We start from the raw sequence: 21,362 nt of genomic DNA, 5'->3' as shown, positions 1-21,362 counted from the left end.
CACAGTCAAAAATCCAGTTTTTAGTGGCTAGAGTGCTCAAATGGTGAGTCGGTTGGCCGAAATAAAGTCAGCATCATTTGTTCGTTAGTTCAGGTGCCCAGCTCAAAGTTCAGTTAACCGAATTGACTACTTCAGTCACCCAAGCCCAATTTGAACGTAATTATTCGGTCACTTGGGTAGTTGAAAAGCGTTCTGACATAAGTTCGGGTGCCCGGGGAAGATACGCTCAAATCAGGTTTGGGTGACCGAGGAAGATACGCTCAAAAGTGGTTCGAGTGCCCTAATTACCAAGTCAACATATTGACTTGTTCGGTCATCCGAGTCGTTTTACACGGCATAGGTTCGGTCGCCCAAACTCTCTCAACATTTTCATTTAAGTTCATTTTAGCCAAACTTGATTCCCTAGATATGAAGATGATAATGGGGACTTATTAGTGCATATGTCTTGGGACCTATGGTCTTTTCAAGTACGCCCAAAAACCTGGCGTCGGTCGGCCGAACGGTGCCCTATAGTCATTTACTCCCTAAGGTCTTTCTAAGGTCTGTGTAGGTACCTAAAGTCCAACTAGGGTCGATTTGAGCATACCTACCTATCATACATGATGCAAATTATTACAAGTCATAAAAGTGCGCAGTCCATGATTAAATTTACATCCCAAAATAAAGAAAAAGAAATAATAATTACAAAGGCAACACATATTTCTTTATTCATCAGCACGAAAACGGAATGCCATCATCATATGTTGTTTAGTCCGAATATACATGCACAGTGAACCTGCATGCAATCCTTAGTATGACCATTAGTACCAAGAGTATTTGTCATAATCAAAACTAGGTGTGACTTATCAAGTCAACAAACAAGATAACCATAATACGCTCATAACATTAGCTTATTCATACTTTTAGTGAGATTACCATAATATCATAATTAAACAACTCACTAACACGAGTTATGGCTGTAAATATCATTAAAGCAACATCTTCCCTTCCATGTACTACAAATGCTAGCAAATCACTTAATTATAATCCATAATATGAAGTAACCATAATGTCCCTGTAATGTCTTTGTCAAATACCATTCCTATCAACAATAATCCATCTCCATAATTACGTAATTGATGGTAAATAGGAAAAATTGTTCAGAAACACTATTATTGATATCATTATACATACTATAGAACAAAACATAAAGATCCACAATCATGCATCAAAGATTACAACAAAGACCCATGTGATCAGCATGTTCCTTAAATGTCTTTGGTGTCAACCCTTTAGTTAAAGGATCTGCTATCATAAGCTTAGTCCTTATATGTTCTATAAGCATTTTTTGTTTCCGAAGTACCTCATTAACAACCAAATATTTGAGCTTCATGTGCTTAACACCATTAGAATATTTGTCGTTCTTAGAGAAAAAAACTACTGCGGAATTATCACAATAAATTCTCAACGGCTTGGCTATACTATTGACAATTCCAAGTCCTGAGATAAAATTCTGCAATCACAAAACATGAATTGTGGCCTCAAAGCATGGCACAAATTCAGCTTCTATAGTAGATGCTGCTATGATAGTTTGTTTGGCACTTTTCCATGATATTGCTCCTCCAACAAATAGGAACAAATAACTAAAAGTTGACTTTAGACCATCAGCACAACCAGTAAATTCTGAGTCGGAGTAACCACCTCCAACTGATCTGACCTTCTATACACGAGAATACAGTGTCTTGTTCCTTTTAAATATCTCAAAACCTTCTTTGCAGCTTTCCAATGCTCCATTTAGGGATTACTTTGGTATCTCCCGAGCATCCCAACCGCAAAATTAATATCCGGTCTCATACAGGTTTGCACATACATCAAGCTTCCAACAACAGATGCATAAGGAATATTTTCCATTCTTTTCTTTTCTAATGAATTTCGTGAACGGTCCTTGTCATGCCCTGAACCCTGAAATGAGACCCAGGGGTGAATTAAGTAACCTAACCTGTCTCTGTATCAATATAAAACATACATGATACCATATACAAGAGGGTTCGACCCCATGGGGTAACGGATGCCCTATATACGTACATACAATACATGTCCATACTCATCAATATACGCAGCGGAAAACGGTCTTTCTTTACATCAAATTGTACCATATCAGAGTCTATACCATACAAGGTTAAACATACCTACAAATACTATACTTACCACGGGTGTCTACAAAATCCATCAGGACAACTCGGTTACAAAATCCGTACCTATCAGGTACTAATAGTAGCTAAACACACCCCCCGCTTCCAGATGCTGGGATGCTAGTTTTGGCTACCTGAAGGACCTGAAAAACATTTGTATATATTCGAGGTGAGACACCTTTCAGTAAGGGAGAAAACAGGTTATATCAGTGTGTGACATACCAGTGTTATTTTCATACTTCATAACACATACATACGATACAGTTTGAAACACATACGTACAGTTTCAAAACAAGTTCCATACATTTGCATATAATTCCATACAGTTCTAGTATTTCCACAAAATCCATTCCAATTCATACGATACTCAAGTTCCATACATTTCCATATAATTCTTTTCTTTACTTCTAGCTCCATGACTCATAACATTGATTGAATGTTGTCCTTGTTGTTTAAGCCTTACCTCTTCTTGAGTTAACATACTTGCCAATTCATTCACATTCCACTTCTCTTTAATAGTGTTATAGTGAATTTGAAATGACCCATACTAAGAAGGCAAAGAATTCAGAATAAACTGAACAAGGAAACTTTCATCAACATTCATGCCCAGTGATTTCAATCTAGCAGCTAGATTAGCCATTTCAAGGACTTGTTCATTCATTCCTTTGCTACCATCAAACTTCATGGTGGTAAGTTCAACCATTAATCTCCTTGCAAAGGACTTGTCTGCTGAAGGAAACCGATCTTTCATAGCCTTAAGATATTCCTTTGCATTTTCAAGTTGAGGAAGCATTGATTTAATGTTATTTGCAATACACATTCGCATAAACATAATGCTTAATCTGTTCGATCTTTCCCATGACCTAGACAAAGCTTGCTGCTCCAAACTACTTGTTTCAGTAATAGCAGCAGGTTTATCAATTCGCAGAGATAAGTCAAGATCTAAAACACCAAGGAGAAACTGAATCTGTTTGTTCCAATTAGAGAAATTTGTTCCATTGAAGATCGAAATAGAAGAAGCTAGCAAATGAAGTGAAACAGGAATAGACACTATGATAAAGTGATCACAACATTCATGCTTTGAGTAAAAACACTTTCATTAGTAATATTGTGTTCAATCTTTGGATTAACTAATGCAATATACTAACATTCACATCTAATGGTGATTTTCACCCACTTAGGCATAATTGATAACCCTTTAAAGTTTGATTGGTCTATCACCTTTGGGCATCCATTCCAATCTCGCTACCATTCTATCAATTACATTGATTAATTTTATGATTACTTGAAAGTTGGTGCATCTTTGGGCCAACCGTAATAATCAAATAACCATTATGTAATATTTTTCGCAAAAACATAATTCAATTCAATGTTTATGACCTTTCTCAATGAGATCACTTTGGTGACAGCATGCTGACCATAATGTAAACATTGATTGAAAACAGACCAAGCAAAATATTACCCATAAACAATGATTCAGCAGCCCATGCATGCTTAAATATAATTATTCACCCAACTCAAAATGTGTAACGACCAAAAAATAAAATAAAATATTGATTATTAATTAATTAATTAATTAATTATTATTAAGAAAATTAATTAAATTAAGAAATCTGAGAGGGTTATGTGTGTATATATATATATATATGCTTAAATGCATATATGAGGATAAGTGATATATATATATATATATATATATATATATATATATATATATGTATATATATAAATATATAAACCAATGTTTCCTGAAGCTTGAAGGTTTTTTTTCTTTCCTGTGAATAGAACAGAGACTCCCCCAGCTGCATCCACTCTCTCTCTCTCACTCCTCCATCCACTTCACTCTCTCTCCTTAATTTCTCGGTAAATATTTGGCCGATTAAAAATCGAAAAATACCACTGGGCTCCATTCTTCGGTACCAACAATTCTACCGGAGTAGATTTGTTGTAGGAGCGACGTAGGCATATCTCCTAGGGTAAGGCAAATTCTCACTCTTACCCAATTTTTCTTAAATCTCAAGTCAAATTAATAATCAGGAACCACCACAGGATTCTTGGAACAACTCTCTACAAATCTAGCGAAGTGGAATTTTGGTTTGAGGTTCTGGGGCATAGCTCCAAAATCAGGGTAAGGTTGTATTTTTGGGTTTTAATGATTATTCGAGGGAAATAGGTTAAAGAATATTATTAAGAAGTGTTACGGGATTGAAATGATTGGTTTGGAATTTATGGATACAAAAGCTTTTACACGGATGCCGTAGGAGCAATGTAAGGTCCCTACGGGTTTATTTTCGAGGGTCAAGTAAGGGGGAATAAAATTATATCAGTATCTTATTAAGGTGAACTGGTTATTTACGAGTATATGAAACCTCGTATTTATCTATATGATTTTCAGAATAGTCTGAGTACTGGAAAATGGTGATTTTGTTTAAGGTTTATATTTGGAATAATTGCATACGATATTAAAATTGTGTGGCATAAGAACAATTTTTCCTTATAAATTGCATATGAATTACTGTGGTATTTGGGCTTGCATATGGGGATGTTTGTAATGATTATGATATGATGAATGAATTGTTATGTTTGACTCTTATGTGGAAATGTATTAGTCTGTTGGATTACTGTATGGAAATGTATTGATGTGTTAGATTCTTGTGTAGAAATGTATTGATATGTTGAATTCTTGTGTGAAAATGCATTGATGCGTATGTGTGAATTGCCTGGTGTGGTTATTCGTATACATCACAATATAACGTTGGCATGAGGAGGTTGTTATATTGCCTAAATATAAATCATGATATGACGTTGGCAGGCCTAGAAGTTCATCATATTGTCATTTATAAGGGGTAGGACATTGGCAGGCCTGAGAAACTTGTTCTACTGATGTACGATAGGTAGGTCGTGAGGATTGGATACTAGTGAATAGTGGTGCCTGTGTGAGTCACGTGTCGCGGAAGCCGAAGTGGTGCCTGTGTGGGCCACATTATATCCTGTGTGGATGATGGCGCCTATGTGAGCCATGTTATATACCTTGTGTGGATAGTGGTGCTTGTGTGGGCCACGTGTAGATAAGAAGTATGTAGGTGTCTATATGTGCCCTGTGTGGGCCACATTATATCCTGTGTGGGCCACATTATATTCTGTGTGGATGGTGGCACCTATGTGAGCCATGTTATATACCTTGTGTGGATAGTGGTGCCTGTGTGGGCCACGTGTAGATAAGAAGTATGTAGGTGTCTGTATGTGCCATGTAGTATATGTACGCAATTGATCTATGTGTGCCACATATTGAGAACATTGGAAGACGAAGTATGAGATGCATGATTCCTGTGTGGATGTGTTGTGCGCATGTGAATTTAATCTTCAGTCGCCTGACAGCTTTGACTCCCCTTCAGTATTTTGATCATAAATTTTTTTATACAACTTCAAATTAGATTTCTTAGTATCAAAAGAAAGCTAAGAGAAAATCTCATAACTTTCATGTTGAATACTTTTTAATATAAGGAGTGTTTAATAGAGAAAAATGCACATCAATGCAGATATAGAAAAAAATAACATAATTTGGAAATTCCTCTTTTGGATGCTAAATGGGGGCGGAGGACGCTAATTCGTAAGTTTAGTGCCGTACTAGGGGGTCCAAAGGGCTTGTTGGTGGCTGAAGTTCCTATGTAATAATAATAATAATAATAATAAAACAATAATATTATAGCAGTAGCAATAGAGTAGTAAATTAAGAGTAAAATTATAAGTTAACCCTTATATGATTAATTAACAGAAATTTAATTAAGGAAAATCTGTTTTAGTGCTTAATTACGCTATTAATCAACGCATTAAGCGTGACTTGTATGTGTCAGTGAAGTGATTATAGCTTGTTATTATGGTTTCAAGTGCAAAGTTAACATAAAATAATCCAAAAATAAAATATAATTTATGTGCCCTAACTTAATGAGTCAATCACTAATCCACAGAGTGGAAGAGTCTTTGTTTAATTCCTACCATTCAATTCATAGACACCATTAAATTGTTTAGATGACAACTTTAATTAAATAAATTAATAAGTACAAGTCTTTAATTGTTCTAAATACTATAATAGATTTAGTAAATTTAATAAGCACAAGATTAATTTATCATTTCACTCAATAATAAATATAATAATAATAATAATAATAGGAGATAGTTGTTGTCTTGAACCTCCGGCCACTAGGCTTGTTCATGGGTCAATTGGGCCTAAAATTTATCCGTTTGATTCTATGTTGAATTGTTGAGGATGCGGTTTAAACCGATTTAATTTTGGCCTGTTTGATTATTGAGCAAGTTGAGTTAGATGGCCATTTAACTTGTTTAAAGGCATAGTAGAAGAGAAAATAAAAGATGGAGGAGATAATATGCGTCAGTTTTGTCAAACATGATAACATATGTTGCATTAAAAACATTACTTATGGTAGTATATTTTAAGTTAAACATATTAAATTAGTTGATTTCTTACCAAAATAATAATAATAATAATGTAATAATACGATGTAACATAATAAGTACTTCATAATTTTTAATTTTACATTGCTAACACAATATAACTAAGGCTTTGAAAATAGTCGATAAAAGAAATATTATATTTATCAACCACATTAACTCATAAAATGCAAAATATGGCTCTTCTAAAAGACCCAAAACATCATATCTACAAACATTATTAGAATAAGTAGAATCAAAACCAAAAATATAAAAATTAAAATAAATGTGTTAATTCAACAATCTATTATGCATTCTTTCATGAGTCCTGAATAGATATAGGTGCTTATTACTATTACTAGAATCCAATACTTTCCTAAATTGCTTAACATTTCATCATAAATCATATATACATACATATGCATTTTAGTAATTAGTTTAAACAATTTTATCAGAATTTAGCACATTATTACATTGTCTGTTCAACAGAATTGGGAAATATTGATAAATTTATATGAAAAACATAATATTTATAAAAACTGTATGTAGTTCATAAAAATTTAAAGATGTTATGGACATGTGCATATGATATAAATTTACTTTTGGCGGACCAATTCAAGTGTAAAATAAATTTATGAAAATAGAATACAGAAATGAACCATACTAATATTGCTTGAGAATTTAAGGGTTTGTTTGATATCATTATTGTTTTCTGTTTTTTATTTCTGTTTCTCCATGGTGAAAAAATATATTTGAAAAATGTATTTGTTGTCGTTGTTAGCTTTTTGTTTTTGTTACTAGTTTTCAGTTGTTTGTCAAAAAAATTGAAAACCAGATCTTATGATATTAAGTTGTTTTGGCAACCTGTTGTCAAAAATTTTAATATCCAGAATAGTTTTTTTGAATTAAATTATTCATTTTAGACACTTTTAAATTAAAATAAAAATTAAATGATCATATAAATTTAAAATAATTAAAATAAAAATACATATAAATTTTAGAAAATAATAATAAATTCAATTACAAAATAGTTTTACTATTTTTCAATTCTCATTTCTAATAAAATTTTTATTGTAAGTAAAATTTTAAAGTAGAACAATTAAGTGAAATAATTATAATAAATTTTATTTTTCTTATAGTAATTTTTTTAAAGTGTACTGTTTGTAATTTTATTATTTTAATCATGTTTTTATAATATTTTGATTTTAAGATGAAAATGAGAATTTTTTTAATGAAATTTTTAATTTGTATTAATTTTATAAATGTTAATCAAATAAGTTACTGATTTCTAGTTTTTAGTTTCTGTTTTTGGTTTTTTATTTTTGTTTCTAATCTTCGTTTCTCCAATTTTTGACAATGATACCAAACAGCCCCTAAAATGTAAAGTTTGAGTAAAGTTTAAATACTTTATTTTATAAGATATGAGAATTTGAACACTTGTGAATTCCGGTGTTATCCCAAGAGGCGGGGTGAATTAGGTATTTTAAAAAATTAAGTCTTTCACATTCTAATTTTGAAAACTATCAATTACAAATTTGCAAGCTACTTACAACTACCTTGATATTTTTCAATTAATCAACCTTATGAGTGATTTTATTAATCAACCTAATTTACCGCTCGCAAACCACCAGTATCTTTTGTATGCGTTTAGTGTTTGAATAGGTTGTCATTTCAACACAAACATAAGATACCGCAAAATAGAAACCAGTAGGGACATAAAACTCACACTCTCCTGGCGAATTCCATTGAAAATAAAGAGCAAGAGAAGAAGACATTTTGATTTTAATTTGTATTGCATTTAATTTTTATATCTTTGGTCTGTAATATTGCATGCGTCAGCATGATATGTTTTGAATGCTCAGAAATGCCGTAGATTGACCATAGGGACCGAATGACCTTAGGTCGGTCGACCGACGGCAGGTTTTTGGGCATACTTGAAAAGACCTTAGGTCCCAAGACATATGCACTAAAAAGTCTCCAACATCACTTCTTATATTTAGGAAATTAAATTGGCTAAAAAATGAACTTAATTGAAAATATTGAGAGGGTTTGGTCAAGCCGTGTAAAACGGCTTGGGCGACCGAACAAGTCAACATATTCGGGCGCCTGAACCACTTTTGAGCGTATCTCTCTCGGGCACCCGAACTTGTGTCAGATTCCCTTTCAACAATCCATACGCTCAAACGATTATGTTCAAAATAGGCTTGGGTGACCGAATTGGTCAGTTCGGTTAATCGAACTTTGAGTTGGGCACCTGAACCGCGCGCCAAATGTTTCTGACTTTTGTTCAGCCTACCGAACCTAGACTCGGCGTACCGAACTCCTTAAAATGGCTTTTTTAGTTGAGTCTATTCGGGCGATCGAACTAAAGTTCAGCCATCCAAAACTTCTCGGGTTGGATATTTTTTAAGGGCTTAAACATCATTAATTTTTAATTAATCTTTTCTAAAATACCGAGAATGTCCCCAACGATCATAATTTTTATAAAATCTATAAATACCCCCCCATTACTCCAGATTAGCAACTTTGATTAACTTTAAAAATCTCTCAAATTATTTCTTAATCAAAGTTCCCCTAAACTATTTTTTCATTGCAAAACTCTTTTATTTGGGGCAAAAATCTTTGTACTCTCCCAACTCTCTTTCTTTCATTCATTGAATATTTTCTACAAGAGAGCATTTTGTTTGGGTAATTTATTTTTGATTGTGTTGATTGCAAAAACATCTTTTAAGCATAAATCCTAATTTCTTCAATACTTTTAATTGCCAATCTTTGTTGGAGAAATATTTAATTTATTTTGATATTTTAAGTTTTCATGGCTTATTCACTTCACATCAAAGAGCATATATACATTATTTTTGCAAAAATTATTTTAGAGCAAAACCCTAGGTTCTTCTACTTTGTATTAAAATATGTTTTTGGGGGAATGTTGTTGTTAGGGTTCAAATGTGTTTGAAAGGCACCCTTACTCTACTGAGCATAACTCATATCATATTAAAGTGCATGTATTGAGCTTTATTGTGTACATTTTTACTTGTATTTTTCAGAAGCATGTTCATGTAGAAAAATTGTTTTAATATACTGGTTGGATTCAACCTGTTAATTGAATTGGGGAGTCTCAACCCCGTAAAAGAGACAAGTTTGGTTCAGCCCGGAATTGAATTGGGGAGTCTCAGCCCCGTAAGTGAGACTAGTTCGACTCAACCTAGTAATTGAGCTGAGATTTTCCTCGCCCCGTAAGGAGAGGATGTAAACGACTTCTACTCCGCTCGATTAAGTGAGCAGGTTTAGTGGAATCCTTAGGGGGTATGCCCAAGGTGGGGACGTAGACATATTTGCCGAACCTCGTTAACAAATCTGTGTGTCATTCTCTCTCTATCTTATTTAAATTCCCGAACTTAAATTTCAGTATGTGTATGTTTGTACACATTTTGTTATAACCATCTTGCATGCACACAAAACTAATTTAAATGAGATATGCAGCACATGTGTATGTATGCACACACTGATAACTTAGTTGTTGTACATATACGTTTTCAATATTAAATAGGATATAAAGTTCAGCCACCTGAAACTTCTCGAGTTGGAAATTTTTTAAGGGCTTAAACGTCATTAATTTTTAATTAATCTTTTTCAAAATACCGAGCGTGTCCCCAACGGTCATAATTTTTAGAAAATCTATAAATACCCCCTCATTACTCCAGATTAGCAACTTTGATTAACTTTAAAAACCTCTTAAATTATTTCTTAATCAAAGTTCCCCAAAACTATTTTTTCGTTGCAAAACTCTTTTATTTAGCGCAAAAATCCTTGTACTCTCCCAACTCTCTTTCTTTCATTCATTGAATATTTTCTACAAGAGAGCATTTTATTTGGGTAATTTATTTTTGATTGTGTTGATTGCAAAAATATCTTTTAAGCATAAATCCTAATTTCTTCAATACTTTTTATTGCTAATCTTTGTTGGATAAATATTTAATTTATTTTGATCTTTGAAGTTTTCATGGCTTATTCACTTCACATCAAAGAGCATATATACATTGTTTTTGCAAAAATTATTTTAGAGCAAAACCTTAGGTTCTTCTACTTTGTATTGAAATATGTTTTTGAGAGAATGTTGTTGTTAGGGTTCAAATGTATTTGAAAGGCACCCTTACTCTGCTAAGCATAACTCATATCATATTAGAGTGCATGTATTGAGCTTTATTGTATACATTTCTGCTTGTATTTTTCAGAAGCATATTCATGTAGAAAAATGGTTTAATGTACTAGTTGGGTTCAGCCCGTTAATTGAACTAGGGAGTCTCAGCCCCGTAAATGAGACCGGTTCGGTTCAGCCCAGAATTGAACTAGGGACTTTCAGCCCCGTAAGTGATACTAGTTCGGCTCAGCCTAGTAATTGAGCTAGGGTTTTTCTCATCCCGTAAGGAGAGGATGTAAACGGCTTCTGCTCCGCCAGGTTAAGTGAGTAGGTTTAGTGGAATCTTTGGGGGGTATGCCCAAGGCAGGGACGTAAGCGTATTAGTCGAACCTCATTAACAAATCTGTGTGTCATTCTCTCTCTATCTTATTTAAATTCCCGCACTTAAATTTTAGTATGTGTATGCATATACACGTTTTGTTATAACCAACTTGCATGCACACAAAACTAATTTAAATGAGATGTGCAGCACACGTGTATATATGCACACACTGATAACTTAATTGTTGTACGTACACATTTTCAATATTGAATGAGATATGAACTGTGGTGAATCGGCGTAATTGTTTAATTAGCGAAAAATGTTTTAAAACCCAATTCACCCTCCGTCTTGGAATCACACAAATTCTAACAGATCGTTATATGAGTAATGTGATGCTTCCAAAATTTATTTTTTTAATTAATATCTTCCAAAAATAATTTCTTAAAAATAAAAACTTTAGAGATCTTAGGGTTTGATTTCAACTCGCTTTATGCAAGAATAACAAATAAGATCTTTAGAAAAATAGTTTTGAATAATATGCAGATCTAAGTTCTTGCTATCAAATAACTTGTAAGATTAAATCCTTGAATAAAAAAAAAATATGACCTTGAATATCACAAAGATTTAAACAATATTTTAGAAAATTATTCCTCAAAAATATGTATTTAGAAGCTCTTAGAATTTGTAATCAGATAGTTTTTGCAATAACCAAATACCAAATCTTTGAATGAAAATATAGTTTTGAAATCTCAAAGATTTTAGTTTGAGAAAAACTTTTCTCAAGTATTTTATTCAATCAATGAATATAAGATACACAACAATATTTTTGCTCCCAAGAAAATATTAAATATAATGAATGTAGAAACCCAAACCGAGAAAATAAAAGGAAATAAATATAAAAGAGGGAAATAAAGGAAAACAAAAGAAAAAGAAGGAGGTTGGTGTGGCGGGGCCCAAACCGTCGCCAGTTTCTAAAGGGTGAGAAAACCGTCGCTGGTTTCAACCAACTGGGAGAGTCAGCTGCCAAACCGGCGCCGATTTTCTGAAGCTCAAGTGCGGGTCTATTTACTTAAGAGTTAAGTTATGTGTTTTATTTCATAACTTTCAACTCTCTCTCTCTCTCTCTCTCTCTCTCTCTCTCTCTATAAAATTAGGCTTTTGATTCTCTCTCTCTCTCTCTAGCCTCGAGAACTCTCCGCTAGTGCTCCTCGGTTCTCTCTCCCTTCTCCCGGTTCATAGGATTTCGTTGTTCAGCCGGTTCAGGAAGCTAGGGTTTCAGGTTTTCATTCGTTTCGGGTCGTTTTTAGGAAAACAGGTAAGGGGATTATATTATGTCAGCTATTTTTGAGATGTGGACCGATTAAAATGCAGTATATGTTTATATGCAACTGATTATGGCTTTTATTTTCTAATCCAACTGTTCAAACTGAGGTTTTCGAGCCTAGGGTTTGGTTAATAAATATTATTTTTGAAATTAACCGATCAAATTTAAATACGAGATTACTGGATTAAAGTACTAGATTTGCTGAATATTTTGATCGATTGAAATTGTTCATTTCAAATTATTATAGGTGTTTTATAAATGATCAAAGTAAGTAGGGTTTATTATCTCTGTTTTCTTATATACGTATATATTCTAATTAAATAAAATTTGTGGAGATAATTAAACTCGTATTTTTATCTAAGCCGATATTTAGTATGATAAGACGTGTTTCAGTTGATGAAATAATTATGATTTATCATATGAAAATTTGTATTACATGAGAATGGTTTAAATGGCATATATGAACAGAAGTTTTTCAATGGTATTATACAATATGTTGTGACGGCTATATGTCGAGATTGATATAACGGTCGGGGGCCAGAAGTGATATAACGGCTGGGGGCCGGGTTTTTATAGAATAACGTGTTTATTAAGAAATGAGATATAATATAGTTTTATTATGTAAATTGCCATATATGATTCTAGAACCCTGTGGATATGCGATTTGTGATATTGTGATCACGGTACCGTAGCTATATATGGGGAGTGAGTGCAATCACATGGGCATGGAAGTGTGATGTAAAAATTTGATTCGAGACCTGGGTCGCAGTACTATTCTGAGGTTTTGCCGGGGAGCCCCATCCGAGGCAAATCTGGATGACCATAGGTAGGCACAATCGTACTTACTATGTTAATTTTGACTCAATTGTGGAACCGCTGGCTATGAGTTTGAGTCCAGCCTTCGAGCCGCACAACCTGTCATGGGGGGAAGCATGTTGTATGAGTATATAATAGCCTGACGACGCTACTTTGGCAGTACAGGTTGTGCCTTTTATGCATATATAGGCAAATTTACTATAAATGGGCTATATTGAGCAGACAGTTTATCATTCGGAAATTATGTATTTTCTAATATACAGTGTAGTACAGTTTTTAAAATGCCATTATCATATACAGTTAAATGATGAAATTTTATATTCACACGAGAACTCATGCTAACTACACACTGATTATAATATAGCTCGTCTTACTGAGAAGTGTCTCACCCCATTATAGCCTGTCGGTGTTGCTACTAACAGTTCAACATCTAATAACTGTATCTCAACATCAGCCAATTTAACATACCCTGCAAACGTAAAAGAGTGGGGGGCACCTGTATCAAATAAAACAATAGCTTGATATGATAAAGCAGTAAAGGTACCTGTCACAACGTTGTTTGCGGCCTCCGCGTCTCCCAACGTCAAAGCATAAACCCTCACCGGGGCTACATTCCTTTGTTGGCCTCTACTAGGCGCTTGATAACCTCCTCGGTGCAGTATAGGAACAGGTGCGATACCAGATGGTGTAGGGAAATCTTATACTAAATGTCCCGGTACATCGCAGCGATAACAAACACCTCTCCCTACTCGACACTCTCCCAAGTGTCTCTTTCCACACGTCTAAAAAACTAAGTAGACCTGCATATCTTGAGTCTCACGACCTCTCATCTCCTGTCTCTTTCCTCTGCCATAATTACCTCTCCTCCACTAGCTCTGACTAGATCCCTATTAATAGCTTGAAGGAGTAGACCTCCTCTTCTATCCCTGTTCCTCTGTACCCATCCGCTTACTGGTCTCAGCCATATTTGCTCTATCTACCAACTTGACAAAGTCTTGCACTTTCAACACTGCTACCCACTTATAAATTTCTCGCCTCAGACCTCTTTTAGACTGTCTTTGTAACAGCCCAGAAAATACTGATATTTAAATATTAAAGAGAGAGGAAAATGGAAACAGGAATAGAAGGAGGCAATAGACTTCATCGACGAATACCGGGTTTTGTCAATAAGTGCATAAGAAAATTCGTCGACGAATACAGGGTTTCGTTGATGAGAAAATACCGAGAGATGGATATGGGTTGCTCTGAATTTCGTCGATGAATACAGGGTTTCGTCAACGAATTTAATGAAGGACTTGTCGACAAGGTGACGTGTCTCATCGACGAATCTGGTAGTATAAATAGTGGAAAACCAGGATTTTTATTCACTTTCAGCGTCCCTTTCTCTCTCTGTACGACCCTCTCTCACTTCTCTCTTCGTTTTCGGGCCTGTTTCTCGCCGGATCGAAGATCTGAGGCTACCACGACGCTCCTGGCGAAATTTTTTGCAAATCTGTCGGAGCTGATCGTTGGAAAAGTTAGGTTGGATTTCGTCCCAATCTCAGGCTAAGGCATTTTATTCAGTATTTATCTTTCCCTCAGTTATAAGAAATGTTGTAGGGTAAGAAAATACTGATGTTTTGTTCTGGGGGATTGTGTTTTTAGGATGTTGAACTAAAACCCTGCGGGTATAGAGCTAGAATTTTACAGGGGTTTTTCAAAGTTAAGATAAGGAAAATATGCTATGCTAGGAGTTTTCATAATGCTATTAGAGATTTCATGAACACATATTTATACCAGTTTAATATATAGTATTTATAGAATATGAATTTAAATGCTTGTGTGGCCTGAGTAGATTTTCATGTGATGAAGGAATTTACATAACTTTTATAAAGTATCATACTATACTGAATACACAGATATAGACAGTATATACAGTTTATATAGTTTTTCCAGTATATGAGATTACACAGAATATATAGATATAAATTTATATACACAGAGTGTATATAGAGAAATTTACATGCATATACAGTTTTTATATGAATAGTTTCATGAAACAGACATATATATACATATACATGTATACAATTTTATTCAGATCAATATTATATCACAGTTTTATACAGAACAGTATATACAGAGTTATGGTATGTCATGTTTCCTATTACCATAACATACAGAGTATACAGTCAGAGTATATAGACAGAGTATACAGATAGAAATACAGAGATAGCATCAAGATGCTACAGATATAGTATACAGAAATTATAGTATTTACATTACAGAAAGATAGCATTATGGTAATTTTGGAATCATGAAGAAAACAGTAAAAGAGAGTATATATGTATATATGTAAATAGTATTAGATCCCTGTGAAAAGATTACAGACAGATACAGTATAGATTTAGAATACAGAGCACGGTACCGTTGCTAGATACAGATAGAGTGCAACCACATATCTCTGATAGTGTGTGGGTACCATCAGCCATGCTTAGAGAGTATGCAGCTCCCCAGTTCACTAGGTGGAGGGGGCCAGTTTAACGAGGTAGTAGCCAATCCCAAGCTTAGGAGCGGATGCAGTTTGGTCGGGCTGAGGTAGTGTAGAGTATATTGACTTATCTGGAGGGCCGACCAGATGAAATCCTGCCTATGGGCTGCACAACAATGTCATGAGGGGTCAAATCATGACGTACAGAGTCCCAGGGATAAAACACAGTTATGTATATGTATACAGTTTTACAGTATATAATAAGTATAGTATGATATTATCAGTATGAAAAGTAGAAAAATACAGACGATACGGTATGTTTTAAATTGAGAAAGAAAGACATGCTTTACAGATTATTTGTTGTATTATAGTTCAGTTATTATTTAAAAGTTAAAAGTATCCTTGACTTAGTTGTTACACACTAGTAATAGCATATTTCCACTTACTGAGCGTCGACTCACCCCATTACTCTTAACATTTTTCAAGTGAGCCAGCTAGGCGAGCAGATCAGACTCGCGGATAGAGAGTAGTTTGATTACCCTGGTTATAGGGTGAGTTTTTGACAGAGTTGTGTATATTTTTGAGTAGATGATGCCGGGGGGTGTATTTTTGTATGGCTATGGTCTTTATGTACTGGATTCTGGTATTGTATAGTATATATATGTGAATGGTTATATAATATGTGTTCCCGCTACTTAGGTATGGATGTAGATACACACACGCACACATATATATATATATATATATATATATAATGGCAAGAATTTTGAGGTTGTTATAGTCTTGCCTTCTTTGCCTCATCAGGTATGATGTACGAGACGATGTGGGACAATTCTATAAACCTCTCCGTGTACTGCTGGACTGACTATTATCCCCGTAATGCCCCAAACCCTTAAACCCAAGTCCGGCGCGTTATACTTGATAAAATCCTTGATAAATCATGATCCATAACATACGCAGTGGAAAACATAAACAAAATCTCCATACAACATTATACCAGAGTTTACTAATTTCTATCTATAATCCAAAGTATCCATCCAACACCTGCATTTCCACATATACATACATCTCCAAAAGCATTTCAATATTTTCACAACAATTCCGCTCTCAACAGGCTTAAAACATAAAAACTTAAAACATAAATATTTACATTCCCCCAAAGTATATAAAAATATACCCTTTCTCTTTATACAATCCTTAGAAGGCTAAAAACCCTCGAGCTTTCTAAGCCTAACCTCGAGGATGTCCTAAAAAAGAAATAATCATATTCGGGTGAGATACATCTCAGTAAGGGAAGAAACAATATATTAAAATAGCGTGTGGCCAACATAAGGAAAAAAGATATCATTTTTATTTCATTTACAAATCATCATATAACATTGAAATCGTTTTCTGAACCTAAACAATCACACACAAATATTTAACCCACGAGATTACCCAAGGATATGGGTAATTACCCACCCATACAAGTAGCACCCCTCTGCTCTGATACTTAGGTAACCCTAAGGTCACAATTAAAACCTGCCAAAGCACTCACCTTACTCAGTAAGCCCTCAAGTGTAAGATTAATCTCGTACCCACACAGTTCAATAATAGTTTACCGGTAAAGGCCCTAAGGATAGGGAAATCTACCTGCCCATACAAGTAGATTCCCTCTGCCCTAATACGTTATGCGGCTACTGCCACATCTGTAGCTACTAGTGCACTCGCCTTACTCAGCAAGCCCTCAGGCGAAAGGTATGCCTCACCGACTCATAACATATTCTACGTACGTACATATTTCCAATATCATAATACACCATTCTTTCTATCTTTATTCAATCATTCACATTCTTTCATGTTCATAACTTAACATTTCATTATGTTTCACTTTAAGTGACTCTTTCCCATTTGTATCATTCACATTTCACATTTCATATTTCATTTTATTGCATTGTCATTCATTGTTATTTCATTTCATAACATTTTCATTTCATTCATTCGTACTACAGCTGCTCTTTAGCCATTATTTGTCAGTCCACATAGAAATGTGCTAGAATCTGCTATAGTTAGTTCACATAGAAATGCGCTAGAATATGCTAACACGACTGTCTTTCAGCTGTCCTACGTTTACATGGTTGCATTTAACATACATAGGCAACATTGTCTATATCATATTTTATTCTCATTGTTTTACTTACTTAACCTGCATCTCATACATTTAACATATAATTTGCACAGATTCTCATGCCACACAATTTAATAGTAAAATTCATACATATTTCTTATAAAATAAGCCAACCCACATTTAACATTTATATGCTCAAAATATATTTCATTTCTTATTTAATTCATTAGAAAATTTTTTTCACTTTCATTTGTTCACTTTCACATATACATAACTATATCGACAACTCTAGGCTTAGAAAACAAAAATTTCATGGCTGACTTTTTAATAATTCACACCAAAACATACATATAATATAACATAAATTAATGCCTTTAATTTTATAAAATATGATTTAATATATAATTTCCCCTTACCTGAATTCTCGAACTACACCGACAAGGACTCCAAAAAAATACCTGCGACGCTCACCTAGACCCTAAATCAAAATTTCTAGTTTCATGTAATTATTCCTAATTAAAATACTATTTAAATATTTTTTAGGGTCATAATTTTTAAATTAACAATTATACCCGCAAATTTAACAAATTTGCCAAATTTTCCAAATCTCACTCTCGCTTTGGAGTGGGGCCTAGAAAATCTCAATTAGAAAATTACCTATGCCAAAATGATGACAACGATGACTTGGACCCCGTGGTGGTGTCTGATCGTCGATTTAACAGCATATTTACAGAGAAATTGAGAAAATGGGAAAAAATTACCTTTCCCTAGGAGCAGTGCCTAAGTCGTTCCCATGAAAAATCTGCTCCAGTAGAAATGTCGGCAGCGGAACCAAAAATCCAATGGCACCTTTCGTTTCCCTATCCGCCGCAAACTCATCGAGAAATTGAGAGAATGAGAGAGACGGAGACGGAGCGGCCGCAAGAGAATTCAGAGAATGGGGGGGGCCTTTTGGAGATCAAAATATCAATCTAGATGCTTCTGGCATCCAGATTTCAGTTGCATATATGATAAAATATATTATATTATAGTATAATATTATAACATTATACCTTATTATATAAACATATATATATATATATATAAATATCTTATACTTAATTTAATTAATTCAATTAAATAAAGTTTAATTAATTCATTAATTCAATTAAATAATATTTAATTAATTAGTTAATTAATAATTAATCTAATTTCATTTATTATTATTATTATTATTATTATTTTGTTTTCATACTATTCCCTTTATCTGTTCATTTATTATTTTATTTATTATTATTATTATTATTATTATTATTTTATTTCAATCATTTTAATTTTTCAGGTCTTTACAATCCCTACTTCAGATTCAGGAACTCCTCCACTTTAACCTCCCTGATAGTGGTCAAAAAATATCTGTCGAAAAACAAATCTTTAAACCGACACCAAGTCATAGTTATAGGCACCGCCCTTTGTTCCTCCAATAATTTCACGACAGTCCACCATCTTTTAGCTTCTCCTGACAGTTTATAAGTAGCAAATAAAACCCTTCCCTCCTCCGTGCACTGCAGCACTGCCAAAACTTTCTTTATTTCCTACATCTAATTTTCGGCGACTGTAAGATCAACTCCTCCTGAAAATGTCGGAGGGTTCATGTTGGTAAATTTCTCTATTGTGCACCCATGGCCTGCAGATGGACCTCCCTGTTCTCTGGAGCTTCGTGCAATCTCAACCATGACCTGCTAAGTCACACTGCGTAATACTGCATCTGAATCAGCTCCACCTGCCCCTGAGAGCCCTGCATCCTCACTACCACTGACATGAGCACTGCCACTTCCCGGGTCCATCTTGAAAAGACAATAAACATAACTTAGGGACCTCATCCTCATAATTTACATATCTAACAAAAACTTATATTATCCCTCTATCTTGACATTCTTATCTTAATTCAAGATCTAGTCCTACACTTCAGAAACACAACCCGGTAATAGTTTACTATGACTTTCTTGAAATCGTCACCCCATGAAACACACATAAACCACCATAGAAGTCCTACCTCTAAACTGTAGAACAAAACCTCAAATCCTTTTTCCTATACTCTGGTATTGTTTCTGCTACACTCTAAAGTCTACAGAACCTAGTAACCTAGGCTCTGATACCAAATTGTAACGACCTCCCTATTTTATCATATATATTACGTAATAACATATATAATGATTCTGCTAAACTGTCACAGTCGTAATCAACCTGGACCCATGGGTACCAGAGATATGCCTGTCATAAAACCCTGATACCTAAGCAATGGAAAACATTAAATCATATACATGCCATAAACACCATAAACCATACAAGAGTTATATCAAATCTGTTATATACATACAGTCATCCACAAAAAGACCAAAAAGTACTCCTAGGGTCTTAACCCAAAAATCCATTTGACCCTAACTCATCCACTTACCCTACAGACAGGGTAGCTCAAACCACTTCTACTGCTGTGGGGCTCTATCCACCCTCCTACCTGGATTTCCTAAAATATTTGTAATGTTGGGGTGTGACATCTCTCAGTAAGGGAGATAAACTAATATCAGTGTGTAGCAACATGAGTACTTTTTGATATACATATAAACAATACATAATTCATAACTAGTATAAACAATTGTATCATATTTGAATAAAACATGATTTATTGTAACATAGCATAACATACTAAATTTATGTACTGAGAAATCATATTATAAAATCATTTCATACTTGAATTATTACCCAAGATAGATGGTTAGCTATTGTCATGTCTTACCCACCACATGACAGGGTTGTGCGGCCCGAAGGCGGGACCTAGCAATGATTGGCCGACCATGCTAAGTCAAACATAAGTCTGTAAGTACGATGAGCCTATTCCACCTGTCCCGAACTACCAAGGGAATTATGACACCCCCATAAAGCCACATTGAATGCCATCTCCCACACTCTACATAAGATGTGTGGTAGCACTAACGTAAATGTAAACGTAACATACAATTACAGTACCGTACTTCGTGAAACTTAACTAAGCTATCCGGGTTTTGATAACATATAATACATTTCATATTAAAACATAGCTATTTCGTAATTCAGAGTAATATCAGACATAAACATATTTCATGATTTCTTACATATCATACGTAATCACAACATTAATGCCGACATAATTCATAACGTAAAAATCACGACATTTATGTCGGCATATTTCATAACATAAAAATCACAACATTTACGTTGGCATATTTCATAACATAAGAATCATGACATTTATGCCAACATAATTCATAACATAAAAATCACGGCATTTACGCCGACATAATTCATAACATAAAAATCACGGCATTTATGCCGACATAATTCATAAAATAAAAATCACGACATTTATGCCGACATATTTCATGTCGTAATAAACATACATTCTTGCACTATTTAACATAATCTTAAAAAAAAAAAAAAAACATAATTCCTGTACTATTTTTTAAGGTTTTCCTAAAAACTGCTATAACATGCATTTCTTGGAAAACTCATAATATTTCAATATAGCAAAATTTTCAAAGAAATATTA

The 21,362-nt window shown here is 34.0% G+C and overlaps 1 protein-coding gene across 1 annotated transcript; it reads right to left on the bottom strand.

Annotated features, from left to right (window-relative positions):
• Window positions 1-2,718: 2,718 nt before the first annotated feature.
• LOC131151212 (uncharacterized) lies at window positions 2,719-19,623 on the bottom strand. The gene is made up of 2 exons (XM_058102465.1): window positions 19,530-19,623; window positions 2,719-3,191 (listed from the first exon to the last, which is right to left on the bottom strand). Exons 1-2 carry the CDS (start codon window positions 19,621-19,623, stop codon window positions 2,719-2,721), a joined length of 567 nt encoding a protein of 188 aa, XP_057958448.1.
• Between the last annotated feature and the right edge of the window lie 1,739 nt (window positions 19,624-21,362).

This window comes from Malania oleifera, chromosome 3, assembly GCF_029873635.1.
Source record: "Malania oleifera isolate guangnan ecotype guangnan chromosome 3, ASM2987363v1, whole genome shotgun sequence".
Lineage (NCBI taxonomy): Eukaryota > Viridiplantae > Streptophyta > Magnoliopsida > Santalales > Ximeniaceae > Malania > Malania oleifera.
The sequence above is the reverse complement of the archived record's forward strand: the minus strand, read 5'-3'. Positions and strand labels throughout refer to the sequence as shown.